General features: G+C 22.6%; 1 protein-coding gene across 6 annotated transcripts in view; it reads right to left on the bottom strand.

Annotated features, from left to right (window-relative positions):
• LOC122860119 (protein sickie-like) overlaps positions 1–14,897 on the bottom strand; it is a 112,343-nt gene that overhangs the window by 29,062 nt on the left and 68,384 nt on the right. For all 6 annotated transcript variants that reach the window (XM_044163783.1, XM_044163780.1, XM_044163781.1 and 3 more), the window contains 3 exons: positions 7,351–7,507; positions 5,691–7,257; positions 4,632–4,993 (listed from right to left, as the gene is read on the bottom strand). In XM_044163783.1, coding sequence (XP_044019718.1) covers positions 4,632–4,993; positions 5,691–7,257; positions 7,351–7,507 — 2,086 coding nt within the window. The remainder of the gene's footprint in view (positions 1–4,631; positions 4,994–5,690; positions 7,258–7,350; positions 7,508–14,897) is intronic.

Here is a 14,897-nt window from a genome sequence, read left to right as displayed (position 1 = left end):
GTATATATGATAAAATGTGTGAGTATATGTGTATTTTGATGGATCTTAAATTTGTGTTGAATTTGCCTTTAGGCATTTGATATTTTAGGTAATACCAATTATCGACGCGACGGCTTTTGTGTGACACACCGGACTGACTGCTGGGGCAATATCAAAACCCAAGGGTGACTCGCCCCAGGATATATATATTTTCATTCAACCCCACTCTCAATATACCCCAGATAACTTCAATTCTTCTTATAACCGTTACAATGAATTTGAAAAATTTTTCCAAAAAAATTTCATAAGAATTAATTTTAAAAATATATTATATCATTTTAACATTTTCTTATCTAAAAAGGGTGACTTGTATATCGATCTGAATTATTTTTATTATTATTTTATTCTTATACAATTATTATATTTTTTTTTTCATCTAATTTTATTTGAGCTTTTTTCACTTCACCTCTGAATAAATTGACAAAAGGAAAATAAAAGAAATAATTTCTTTATTGTTTTTTTATTTTTTCATCAATTAAAAGTAAATTTAAATTTATTATTTCAAAATTTTTTAAAATTATATTTATACTCTATTTTATTAATTTAAATGAAAAAAAATTATATTCAATATTTTTTTTTTTAATAGTAATAGTTTTTATATAAAAATAGAAAGTTCATTGTACCTTGACTTTGAGAATAGCAGACAATGTTATCCAGCCGATTGATGATTATTATAAAATTTTTTTTTTTTTCTATTCAATAAAAATACACTAACACTAAAAATGATTATTAATTTATAAAAAAATATCTCGAAATATAAAAATTAAATTAGAAATATAAAATTTAAAATCACAAAATTTCTTTTTCTTTTTTTTTTGTATTAATTTCACTGTTTTATACTTTTCCTGTGAAGATAATAATAAAAATATTAAATAAAACAATATGTTTTATATTTTGCCAAAATTTAGACAAGAAAATTTCATGATAACAATAATAATTTTAAATTTTAAATTTTTTATTATAAATATTTTAAAATTTAACATATATATTTAATAATGAATTAATCATTATTAATATAGTTAAATTTTTATATTGTAGAATGTATGATAAAATAAATAATTTTTTAATTTATAAATATTTTTTAAATTTCTCAGTAAATTTAGAATTTCTTTGTGAAAATTAGTATATCTGATTTTTGATGAATGTCTTTAAGGAGGGTAAAAAAAGAGGGTATATCGATAAATTTTTCACACTGTCATAAAACTAATGCAAAAAAAAGCCAAGAGAAAATTTTACGAAAAAAGTCTTTCATGGTCAACGGATTTTCATATATAAATTTTTTTAAGACAGAAATGGTTGATGGTTTGAATAACAAATAAATATAACCATATTACAGCTGAATAATTCATAGATAATTTTTATAAATATATATAAATTAAATTATATTTTTGATTTTAAGTTTTAAAATTTTTTGATAAATATTTTTTTAGAGTGTGATAAATTTTTATTTATAGAAGTGGTATGGATGAAAAAAAAGAAAAAAAAAAATATCTAGTAAATTTAGTTTTTGTGAATTTATCCTGATGGATTTGATACGAATAAGGGAACAAATTTACGTAGTGTGTCTGCTGGTCTTATCGTACAATGCGTCTATCAGTCAGACTCAGTGATAATGTTGTTTTCTCTCTATGGAAGGAAAATTTTAGATGGAGGGGGTTTAGTAAAACCCGGGAGATCGAAAATTCCTGGGACGATAAATGTGAATATCTATAGGTATATGTGTACTTGTGATAAAGTATTTGTTCAATCTGATTTTAAAATGTCTCATAAAAAATATTGTCAAATAGTAAATTTGAATTCACCAAAAAATTTCTATATAAGTTTTTGATTTGAAATTATTATTAACTTTTATTTTTAATATATAATTTCTTGATTTCTTGATCTATAATTTATAATTTATATTCGAAAATTGAAATACTTGAAGAGTCATATAATATTAAAATTTTATTTGAAGATAAAAAAAAAATATCAAATGAAAATTCAATTATAAAATATATTAATAAAAAGAGGAAAAAAAACCAATCGATAAATGTAAAAATAAAATTGATATATAAATAAATAAATAGATAAAAAATGTATATTTTCGATAAAATTAGCAAGTAAATTATATATTAAAATTAAAACACCCCAGCAGTTGAATAATAAATATCAATTAAAACGTACAAATTTAAATGCCAATCAAATAAATGATTAAACAAAATTCATAACATACCATTCAATTAATACAACCCTCATCACCCCAAAATTTATCATCAATCCATGAAATTATAAATAATTGAAAAAACATAAAAACACGTAACAATATTTAAAATTAAAATCTCAATAAAATAATAAATAAATTAAATAAATATAATAAGCAAATAAATAAATTTTCAAGTCATTTGATATAACCTCTAGAAAGTTAGCACACCACAATGGGCACAAACTGATATTTTTTGTGTTATTTTTGTGTGGAACTCGCGATTTTCGTGCTTTTATATATTTTTTTAATGCGATGTTTTGCCACTTTGATATTAAGTCAACACAACTTCTTCAATAATTAACTTTTTCTAAGGAACTCTTGATCAAAATTATGTGCTTTTTATGTGTTTTCATTCTACGTTTGAGTTTATTTTTTATTTCAATTACTTTTTATTTAAATAATTTTTATAATGATTAGTATAATTGTTAACAAAACTTAATAATTAACTTAATTTCTAATAAAAATAATATGTTTATGTAGTTTTCATTCTTAGTTTAAGTTAATTTTTTAAAATTTTTATTTAAATACTTTTTAACATTATTAAAAAAAAATTATTTAAATAAAAAGTAATTGAAATAAAAAATTAATTTAAACGTAGAATGAAAACACATAAAAAGCACATAATTTTGGTCAAGAGTTCACTGGAATAAGTTAATTATTAAAGAAGTTGTGTTGACTTAATATTAAGGTGGCAAAACATTGCATAAAAAAAATATATAAAAGCACAAAAATCGCGAGTTCCACACAAAAATAGCACAAAAAAAAGCATAAAATATTTATTTATTTTAATATTAATTAAACAATTAAAAAACACTTGTCAATTTAATTTTGCCAAAATAAAAATACCAATAATTTGGTTTACGGTTTTTTTTTATTGTTAAATTTATTATCTATATAAAATAATGGTACTTTGGCTATTTTATAACAACACCAAAAACAATATAATCAATATGAAAATATTTTATTATTTTTTCTTACTATAATAATCACTGTATTATGGCAAAATTTAAGATATCAAAGAACCCTTGTCATTAAAAAAAAAAAAAGGGCAATATATTTCCCCTCAAGTTGAAAATAATAACAGGGGATGAGTATATTGAATTTCCGTTGTGTTAAGTTAAATTTTACCGAGAGAATGATATGCACTATGTTTATAACAATTGAGTTATATTATACAAGAGGGATTTAATACAAGTTTGGCGTGGTTTAAAGATTCATGAAAAATATACAAGAAAACGCTAAAGGGTATTTTTAAAATAGGTATGAGAGTTTTATCAGAGGGATGATGACGATGATGAGATAAAGAAGGTATAGAATGAAATAACAAGATATCAGTTAATATAGATATAGAAAAACTGTTGGAAATAGTCTACGTGATTGTTGAAAATATCTTTGTCCTTTTTGATAGTATTTGTGATGCTTTCTCAAGCGTATAAATGAGGAAAATTCAAACTTTCTCGTCCGAATATAATCAAAATTATCTTATTTCCTTTACTAAAAATTTATCTATATGATTGACATCATTCAGTTCGATTAATTTGACATAGTTTTATCCTTTTTTCGTTAACAATGTGATGAGAATATAAGATACATTATCAAATGAATTATTTTAATTTTAAAAATATAATTTAAATTTAAATAAATTTGTTTCGAATTTAATTTTTTTGTTTTATAATTATTTTGTTGAGATGGAAAACTTTAAAACAATATGCAAATGAATTTTGATGTATATTATTGTTGACGAGTAATTACAATTAACTTGAAAAATATGAAAGTGTATTGCTTGTTTTTCAATTAGATATAATTAATTCAAAAGACGACTGAAACTAGCAGTTGTTGAGTATAATTAGTCACGATTTTATAAATTTTAAATTACTTTTTTAAAAGCAATATATAATTATTTAATTTATTTTTTATTATTAATTAAATAAATTTATGATCAATTGATTCTTTTCGACTATGATTTCTGCAAGTGGATTTTGATATTATTTTTTTTTTTTAAAAGGGAAAAATCTTGTTAGTATGAGACACTCCCTACTGATAAAATTCAATGTGTGGTTTCTGATTCAATAAACTTGTAATAAATTCAATCGCATCATTGCCAAGGTTTCCAGACAATTTCTACTGACACGTCATCGATAAAGATAAAATGTTTGAATATAAAAAAGTAGAAAAAAAAATTCATAAAGAATTTCTATACTTGACGAAAAAGTTTAAGAGGAAAAAAAAAATATACAGATATTTTTCTTGGTAAGTTCTTTGGTGGTTACTGATGGGAAAGTAATTGATGATAAAAATGGAAAAGAAAAATTAAAGAAAAAAGAAATAAAAAAAGAAAAAGAAATCTTACCTTTCTTGGTCATGGCTGTAAGATGGATTGAGACGTTTTGCGTATAATGAAGCACCACCCTCAGACATGTAACCATCACAAAGATCAGACATTGCACGATTACCAACATTAATACCACCACGTAAAATTTCACCGTCACTCAAATAACCAGATGCAATGTCAATGTCTGTATAATCTTGGGCAACATGATGATGTGATGAAGAATGAAGTATTGTATATTGTCTTGTGTTTGTACGTGTAGGTAGTGTTTGAAGTCCACGTGCACCAAGTGTATAACCAGGTAAAATTGGAAGCATTGGTTTAACATCCATTTCTGCATCATCTTCAACAACATTACCACCACAATTTGACTCTGATAAAACCTGAAATATTATTTTATTTATAAATTTTTATCATTAAAAGTTTTTAAATATTTTTTAAAAAAATCTATCTTATTCTCAAGTTTATCCACAATTTATAAAATTAAATTTTCAAAGTATATAATTTTTCTTTTAAAATATTAGTTGCAAAAGTTGTTGAATATTTTTTTTTCGAATTTTATATTTTTATTTAATTTTTTAAACTTGTTAAATAATTTCATGTTGATTTGAACTTGTTTGTAAAAATTAAAATAAATATTCATTTAAAAATATTGTAAGAAAAAAAATCTTTTAGAAAAATTGAGGTCAATTGCATAATTATAATATTTAACAAAGTTACTTAATTTTAAAAATTATGGTTAAATTTTATCTTGAAAAAATAAAAAAGATAAATGTATTTGATGACTTTTTTAAAATTAAACAAATTAAACAAAGTCATCAGATAACTTGTAAACTTCGTCATTTTTCAGTGTCTTATTTTTTTTTTTATCTTGTTACACAATATTTATCTAATAAATAAACAAATAAATAAATAAAATTTCAACCTAAATTGATAAAAAACATTCAAGTTCAACAATACAAATGAAATTTAAACAAAAAATATCATCATTTTGTCAAATAAAAAAATAAAACAACTAATGTATATTTAAAAATAAATAAATAATAAAGCTAAATAATAAATAAAAAATAAAAAATTCACCTTTTCCATTTGTTCAAAAGTCGTATCAATTTTTCTATTTGGAATGGTTTTAATTTCACTACCACTTTCACTACTTGGTCTATAAATAACACTACTATCACTTGAATTACTTTGTCCAGTACTATTTGAATTACTATGTGAACTTTCTGACATAAGATCAGATATACTTGGCATTGGTGATACCATTGCAACAGTATTTGGATCAAGTTTACGATGTAAACTATCAATTTTTAATTTTGCTGAATTTTGTATATGATTAATATCTTTTGTTGGTTTTGTTGTTCCTTTAACAAGTGCCATTGGTTTTGGAATGCTTGAACCTGGACTCAATCCTGGTGCTGTTTGTCCACTACCATTTGGTCCTGGTAATGGACAAGAATTATTAACACCACAAGATTGTTGCTGTTGTTGTTTTTGTGGACTTTTTAAATCATCTTGAATTGGTGATGATAATTCTTTGTCATTAATATGATTATTATCATTGATAATTGATTCATTATAATCATTTGTAATTTGTATATCTTCAATAGTATTTTTATCATCCATATTAATATGTTTATCATCAATTTTATCAATTAAATTTACATGATCATTATCATTTTCTGGATTTTTAATATTACTAGTCATATCAGTCTCATGATTTACAGTTAATTCAACATTATTATCATCAATATTATTTATCTCATTAATACATATTTTTTTATCAATATTATCAACAACAATTTGACAATCATTATTATGATTTTTAATAAAACCATTTGGAATTATATTTTTTATATCTTTATTAATACCATTTATTGGTAATTTTAAATTTTGTATTTTAGTATCATTTAATTTACTTGGTAAGTCCATTTTTGGTCTTTGTATTGTTTTTTGTTCAGTCTTAATACTCGTTGATAATTTTAAATCTTTTTGTTGTTGTTGTTGTTGTTGCTGTTGATGATGACCTGGTTGTACAATTGATGAATTATATTTTTGTAATTGACATGTTTGTTGTTGTTGTTTTATTGTATCATTGTTGTTAATTGTTTTTTTATCAACTTGTAATTTTGTTGTATTATTAACAACAATATTATTTGTTATTTTATTAATTGTTTTACTATCATCAATTGTTGATGAATATGATAATTTATCATTTGTTAATTTTGTTCTAGCAATTTTACTTTGTGATTTTGTTTGTTCTTTTCTACCAGTTTTTGGACTTGATTGTTTTGTTGTTTTAGTTTGTAATTTTGTTTTTAATACACGTGTTTTAGGTGTTTCAATTGTTGTTAATTTTCCTTGTTCACATAATGATGTTGAACTATCTGAATGTTCTGATCTTGCTGATGAAAACCCGGATGAACTTGATGTACGTTTTGATACACCAGATGATGCTTTACCACGTTCTTGATTTTTATCTTTATTATTATTGAATAATTTAAATTTATCCAATACAGAATTTTTATTTTGTTGTTGTTGTTGTTGTTGTGGTGGTTGTTGTGTTGTTGGTGATGATGATGAATATGGTGATTGTTGTGGAACACGTAAACCACCACTTGGACGACCAACTGTCGATGCTCTTGGGCTATCATTAATAAAAAATAAAAAAATTTATTAATATAATGATAATTATTATAGAAAAATTAATTATTTATTGGTTTTTATTATTTTTTTTTACCTTGGTGTTGTTGCTGTTGGCTGACGATTTGTTGTACTTTGATTTCTTGGTTGTGGAATAAATGATAAACCACTTTGTGGTGGTTGTTGTTGACTTGGACTTGTACTTCTTGAACTACTTGCACTTCCAATAGCACCATTACCGTTTTTAAAACCTCCTGAAATAAATAAATAATCATAATTAATATTCAATTATACATAAAAATATTTTATAAATTATTAAATTTATATTTAAACAATGAAAAAGTAGTATAATTTATTTATACATATTATTTAATATGAAAATAAAAAGCGTATCAGTGAGGTCAATTCCCTTTTAAATGTGACTTTCACACTTGGATTTTGCTTGGTCCATTAATTCAAATGTCGTTTTAAAGTGCTCATTCTGTTTCTTAACACCCATGAAATCCTGTCTGAATAAAAAAATGAAAAAGAAAATCTTTTTTTTCAAATCTAAAAGAATAAAAAAAAAAAAAAAACACCATCATTTTATCTGGATGGATATTGAGGTAAGTTTTTGATATCTATATGTTGGATGAAACTGGTTGGTTTAATAGCGTAGGTGCACTAGCAAAACAAAAAAAAAAAAAAACTAGTATATACCTTTACTTGGCTTGTGTCGTGGGCCATCGTCTGGGCCAAAGTTCAATCCAGACAGAATTATTCATATCTCAATTGGCAATCTAAACGTGTTTGAAGATGTCTAACCAAGTACTTAATAATAAAATATATCCAACTCTCATTTCAAAATAAAACAAAATACTTTTTTTTTTTTTTACAATTAAAATTAATTTAAATAAATAAAAAACAATCTACTTTTCATATTTAATTATTGTTTGCAATTAAATTGTTTTATTATAATTAAATGTGGATTATTTTTAAGAAGTATCACTCGACTATTTATAGTAATATTTATACTCGATATATATTGTCATTGATTGCAACTCGATTAAAAAACAATTGACTCATTAATACAATCACTCTGAATATATAATAAAATATTTTTTCTATTTATATATTTAATTTATTTGTTTTTATCTTTTATTTTTTTGTTATTTATTATTCTTTCTATTTCATTCTGTCTCATGTTCGACCAAGAGTGTAATGGCCTGTAGGCTAAATAAACTACCATAATTTAAACAACATATATATATATTTAAAGTACTTGTATTTTGCGACAGTCTATTTGAAATTTTACTCAATCATTTATCCCAGTTACAACAGATTACATTAGACTGATTATTTACTGCACGAGATTTAACTTCCGTTTAGCTTTTTTTTTTTAATATATTTTGTTTTTTAATTTACTATTAATATTTTTATATTTATTATTTTATGATAAATCATCCGGAAAATTATTATAACACTTGTTTTTTTTTTTTAAGTGTGGGAATAAATGAATAAAAAATCAATGGATATTTTATGATGCCAAATTACATGAATTTATGATCGTTAAGATTTTTTAATGAACTCGTATATATTACAAGTTGTTAAATTACTAAAAGTAAAAAAAAAAACCTCAAGAATTTTTTTCTCTTTTATAAAAAATATTCTCATTTTAAAATTTTTGTGAAAAAAATATTCATTGGATAATTTATCTCGTTGAATTTTCAATAATAAATTTCGTTGATCTTGATTGCTTTTAAATTTCAAATAATTTTTTTGTTTTTATTGACACAAAGTAAATTATTTCATTGAATATTAATAAATAAATTTTACTATTACTATTTTACTATTGACAAATAATAATAAAAGTATAATTTTTTTAAAGTTTGAAAATAGTTACGACGTGACTAGGCATATATTTTTGATATTTTAATAAAATTTCTTATCGTAGATAATTCATTTGCTAGTCTGGGCACGATCAATCGATCTTATATTATGAAATTAATGATCCCTTCATACTCAGAATGTGAGTGGTCGTCTTGGGGGTGCTTTTGTGGTTTGTGAACCACCTGCTGGACCATATACTATTTTTTTTTTTCTTCTTCTTTCACCCTTTCAATTTCACTCTAATATCACGAGATTTATAAACGTGACATGAATTTAAAAAAAAAAATAAAAATCCATTTATTACACAAAAAAAAAAAGTAAACAATTTATGAAAATTCAATAAAATAAAATTATCAAATTGTTGAGAAAAAAATATTGCATATACCTCATAAAATATAAAATTTCAATTGAAAAAATTTGTTGTATTTTAAAGGTCACTTAAATTGATTTTTAATTATTAAAATTAAAATTGTCACAACAAAAAAACCACCTGTCACACAATAATTAAAATATTATTTGAATAAATAATTATTAAAATGTCTGATGATTTTAAACCAGAAGGCATTGACATGCCATAGTCGACTGGTGTGTCGATTTCTTCAGTAGCCAACATTCACAAAATCTTTCCCACTCTCTTTATTATTTTTATTTTATATATTTTTTCTTTACTCATTCACTCAATGCATTCCCTCACTTAAAGCCTGTTTAAGCCCTATACTTTTAACAAACATACCCATACACATATGCACATATTTAAACTTATAAATGAGTTCATATAAATATACATATTTAAAAAGTCGTTTTAATGATTCATAATAATAACTGGAAATATTTTATGTTTTATTTAAAAAAGATAAATAAATATACATTGATTTTTTCTATCTGTATTTTCATATATGTCATTCAGTTTGAAGAAATAAACAAACAAATAAATAATGATAATTAAAAAAAGAAAAAAAATAATTATTTGTTATATATTAGTAATATAAATTTTACAAATGCCATTGTAAAAATTTTATGAAATTAAAATAGAATATAAATAACGAGTGATGATGATAGGAGGGATATAGAATTAAATAACATATGTAATTAATTTTCATTCCCATGTAATTTAAAACTGACATGTCAATTGAATAAATTATTATTTTATAAAAAAAAAAAAAAGCTCTTGTATTCCACATGAATACACTTTGGCAAATAATAAATTGCAATAGGCTGAGATTTTTTTAAAAATGTGGTTTGAGATTGACAAGATGAATAAAACCGGATGCATATTGAAAATTTATTTAACCATAATTATTACTTTAAATAATTAATCGTGAGATTTTTTTTTTCTCTTCCTCATTTTGATTTATAAAATGATAATATAATAATGATTTTTTTTTGTATTTATTATTGATTTATTTAACTGTTTGACGAGAAATAAGTTAATTTAATTTTAAAAATTTATTAATGATATTTTGAATGAAACAAAAAATGATTGATATGAAAAAAAATATAGAAAATATAATAACACAGTGGTTTCTTTGAGACGGTTGAATGATTATATATATTTTTTGGATTTTTGAGTAGCTAGTGTGGATATCATATTACCAAGATGACAGTTAGAGATACAGGATGAAGACGATATATTCCATGGAGGCTTGTTTGAATCGTGAGACATGATGGAGAATAAATAGTCGGGTTACATTTTGACGGAAACTTGGTTGAATAATCCAAGAAAAAAAAAAAAAAAAGCATATCGAAATAAAAAAAAAAAATACAGCTAGGAGATCCAGTAGAAAAAGATCTTTGATGATAATTATTATCTACAAAGATCAGGAAATATTCAAAGAGCTCCCCATTGATGATGTCATTATAGAAAATATATTTTTTTTTAAATTCAATCGAGTTGATTAATTATTGTTCCAGGTAAACTATTTTTTTAATTTTTTTTTTTATTTCTTGAAAGGGTGTGTTTCGTATTACATTTAAATGAGTTGAAAGAAGCCACAGTAATTTTTTTTTCTAAACTTTTGACAAAAACACTATGTGTATTATTACTTAGGCTATATTTTTTTTTTTCTTAAATTTATACTGACTAAGCACACGAGGGTTTTTATTGTATGTATGTAAAAAGTTTTTTTGTTATTTTTTCTTTTGAAGCTTATTATCGGATAACTGCCAGATGTCGATGATACCTTGTGACAGTTAAATCCACTTTATTATCTGTTTTATATTTATTTATTTTTTTAATTATTTTTTTTTTCTTTATATATTATTCAACAATAGTGTTGAATTTTATTGAACTATGTTCCATGTAGTGGCGTTTCATTAAAAACTTGTAAAACTGACATTTATGTCAACATGTCAAATGTATTAATAAAAATTGATCAGACAACTGTGTGTATTACCAGAATAAATAAATAATGGAAATAAAAATAAAACCAACAAATTGATTTTCTAGATATTCCATTAATAAAACAAATAAATAGTACAAAAAAAAAATTTATTTATGTATTTTTTAGCTATAATTATAAACAAATTAAATTTAATACAAAATATTTTTGATAATTGATTGTGAAAATTAATAAAATAGATATGTAATAAATATTTTAATGATTTTTTTTTGGTAAATTCTTTGGGGTATTGTAAAAAGAAATAAAAAAAAAAAATAGAAGGGGTCACCAAATGCGAATTAAATTGAAAATAATAAGGGTGTGTCTATGCGAGTTAGAAGATCATTAGAAATAAATATACAACCCATAAAATGAATATCAAATGTCTCGATTCCCTAAAGTAGAAATATATATATTTTTTTTCTGACACCCACCAACGCATTCAAGACATTTTCAAGACAAAGTATATGTACAAAAATAAAATAAAAAATATATAAAACAAATCTTGAAATTGGCCTCTTATATTCAGTTCAATATCTCATTGCTTTCTCTCGGGATTTTATGCACGTGCGACTGTCAATTCGAATTAGCAGCTTGCAATCGAAGAAAAAATATAAAAAAGTAAATTAGGGAGACTGGACAAAGCCATTTTTTTTTTCATCCCTATTTTAGCAATTGAAGGGGCCAGTTTTATAAAGTGCCTTGGGCACTTTGTATATTTATCAAAACTTATACACAGATATGGCTAGTTTTTTTTTTTATATTTTTTTGGCTGAGTCATATTGTGGTTGGCAGTATATATTTGACGACCCTACGTGCCCTTTTTAATTTTTTTTTCAAGAAAAGAAAGCGATTGAATATATATATTTTTATTCATCTTCTGATACCAAACGATAAAGCCTAAAAAAATCTATAAAAGGTTTTTCCTTTCATCTTACCCTATTTTATTTATTATTTATCTTATTATATTTGATTATGTTTTATGGTTTAACGAGATTGTGAGAACCCTCTATTTTATATCCATCACCTATGTACGTGACAAATAAACTAATTTATATTTGAATAAAAAATAAAATAGTTATTATAACAAAGACGATTGTTGTTTGTAAAATTTTTATAAATATCTATATATTATTCTAAAGTTTTTGTTTTATTTTTTACTATAAAAAATAATTAAAAAATTGCTTAATTTATTCATAATGAAAAAAATTATGTTATATAAAGTTAAAGATAATACAAAAAATATTTCAGTGTACTAATAAAGACATTAAAAAAAATTAAATAAGTAGATTGATGTAATATTTACTTAAAATTTGCGTGCAAATTAAAAAAAAATTATTTTTAAAAAAGAATAAAAATTTCCGTTGGCTAAAGCAAATAGATATTATGTTTGACAAGTTAAAAAAAAAAATGTCTTATTGTCTGGCAGTACATTTAATACAGAAAAAGTTATGTAAAAAGAATTAAAATTTATCTAAAGTCTAGATTACAAATTGAAACCTTGATAAAACAGTCAAAAAAAGTCATTCATTATATTATTATTATAATTATACCACCAAAATGAACTCAATTTTAATTTTTCTCAAAGATTAACTTGTCAAAAATTAAGACACTAATTTTTAAAATTATATACACGTGTATTATTTGTGATAATGAAACCGTAAAAAAAAATGAATATAAGAGAGAGTTGAGCTCAAAAAATTAACAGTTTAATTTGAAATTAAGTACGTATCATCTTTTCTTATTTAAATTGACCAACGATATATGAGAATATTTTTCCGCAATGGCAAAATTAATTATCGATAATTATTTAAATATAAAGAAATTTATTATTTTCATTCTGTTAATATTTTCTGTAAGTAAATGATTTAATTTTATTTTTAAAATATATTTCAAATTTAAAAACGCTTTAATTATCAATTATTTTTAATTTTTCGTTTTTTTTTTTTTCCAATCAGGCAAATGCAATAAAATTATCAAAAAAAAATCCAATCGAATCGGCCAAAAATATTTCTAGTCTTTATAACGATCAGATAAAATTATTTTACGATAAATTTTATATGTATTCTCGAAATATTGATAAAATTTATTTACCTTTAATTAGTAAAAATAAAAATTTAGGTTTTATGAATAAAATTAAAGGAATTAATATCTCAGTTTGTTTAGAAATTTCAAAGGCATCAATATTAACTGAATCAATAAATACGATTGATGATAATGATAAATGTTTAAACAATCAAATAGCATTGTTTGATAATTCCTTATTTAAAAACATCTCAGTAAGTACATCCATTTTTTTTTTTCTATTCATAAATCAGCTATATTTAATTTTATATTAATTAATGAACTTTTAATAGTCGAATTATGTGCAATCAGCGTTTGCACAATGTTATGATAAAAAAAATCAACAAACAGTTAAAAATATTTTAAAATGTATAGATGAAAATATGAATATTAAAAATGAAACAAAAATTCAAGTATATAAAAATATTACAAATACATTAAAGAACAATAGCAACTCTATGGTTTTATCAATGAATCACTGTATTGAAAATGTTATGAAACTTTTAACTCAAAAATTAAATAATATAACAAATAAATTTAACACGTGTGTTAAAAAACAACCGCTGATGATGTTTCACGTGAGTCAATTAGCTAAAATTAATTCCCCATCATTTTTTTGATTGCCAATGATTATTATATATTAATCAATTTTTTTAATAGGAACTTATTAACGTATCAACAACTATTGAGTCAGCAGAATGGAATGAAAGCTTAACCAGCATATACAATCATCAAAAAATAATGTTTCAAACAATTGAATCATCATACAACAATATGCTAATAAATAATACAAATATAATTACCAATAATTTTAAAAGCATCATTAGTATTTCAAGCAATGACAAAATAAATTGTTCCTGTTGTTATAACCTGCCACAACAGTATATTGATGAAATAATAAAATTAACAATACATGAAACAAATCAATGTTTTACAAATCAAACATCAACTTTAAATAAAATCATCATATCTGCTATACAGGTAAATATATATTTTAAAATCTTATCTTTATTTTATTAATTAATTTATTAATTTTAAATATAGGCTGATAATTTGAGTTCATCATTAAAGCATTGCTATAAAAATTCAATGTTACTACCAAAAATATTAGAATGTTTTGATGAAAATATAAATAATTTTCAATTATATCAACATGTTAGAAAAATAATATTAGATAAAATTTATCAATCAATTTTATCTATTTTAAATTGCATAGATAATCAGACAATTTTTTTTGATAAACATGTAAATCATGCAAGTGGCAGGTTTGAGATTTGTGTTAAGTATCAAAAAACTGGCAACACTTGTGTATTACATCCATCTTATGAAAGTA

Source organism: Aphidius gifuensis, linkage group LG1 (genome assembly GCF_014905175.1).
Source record: "Aphidius gifuensis isolate YNYX2018 linkage group LG1, ASM1490517v1, whole genome shotgun sequence".
Taxonomy (NCBI): domain Eukaryota; kingdom Metazoa; phylum Arthropoda; class Insecta; order Hymenoptera; family Braconidae; genus Aphidius; species Aphidius gifuensis.
The sequence above is the reverse complement of the archived record's forward strand: the minus strand, read 5'-3'. Positions and strand labels throughout refer to the sequence as shown.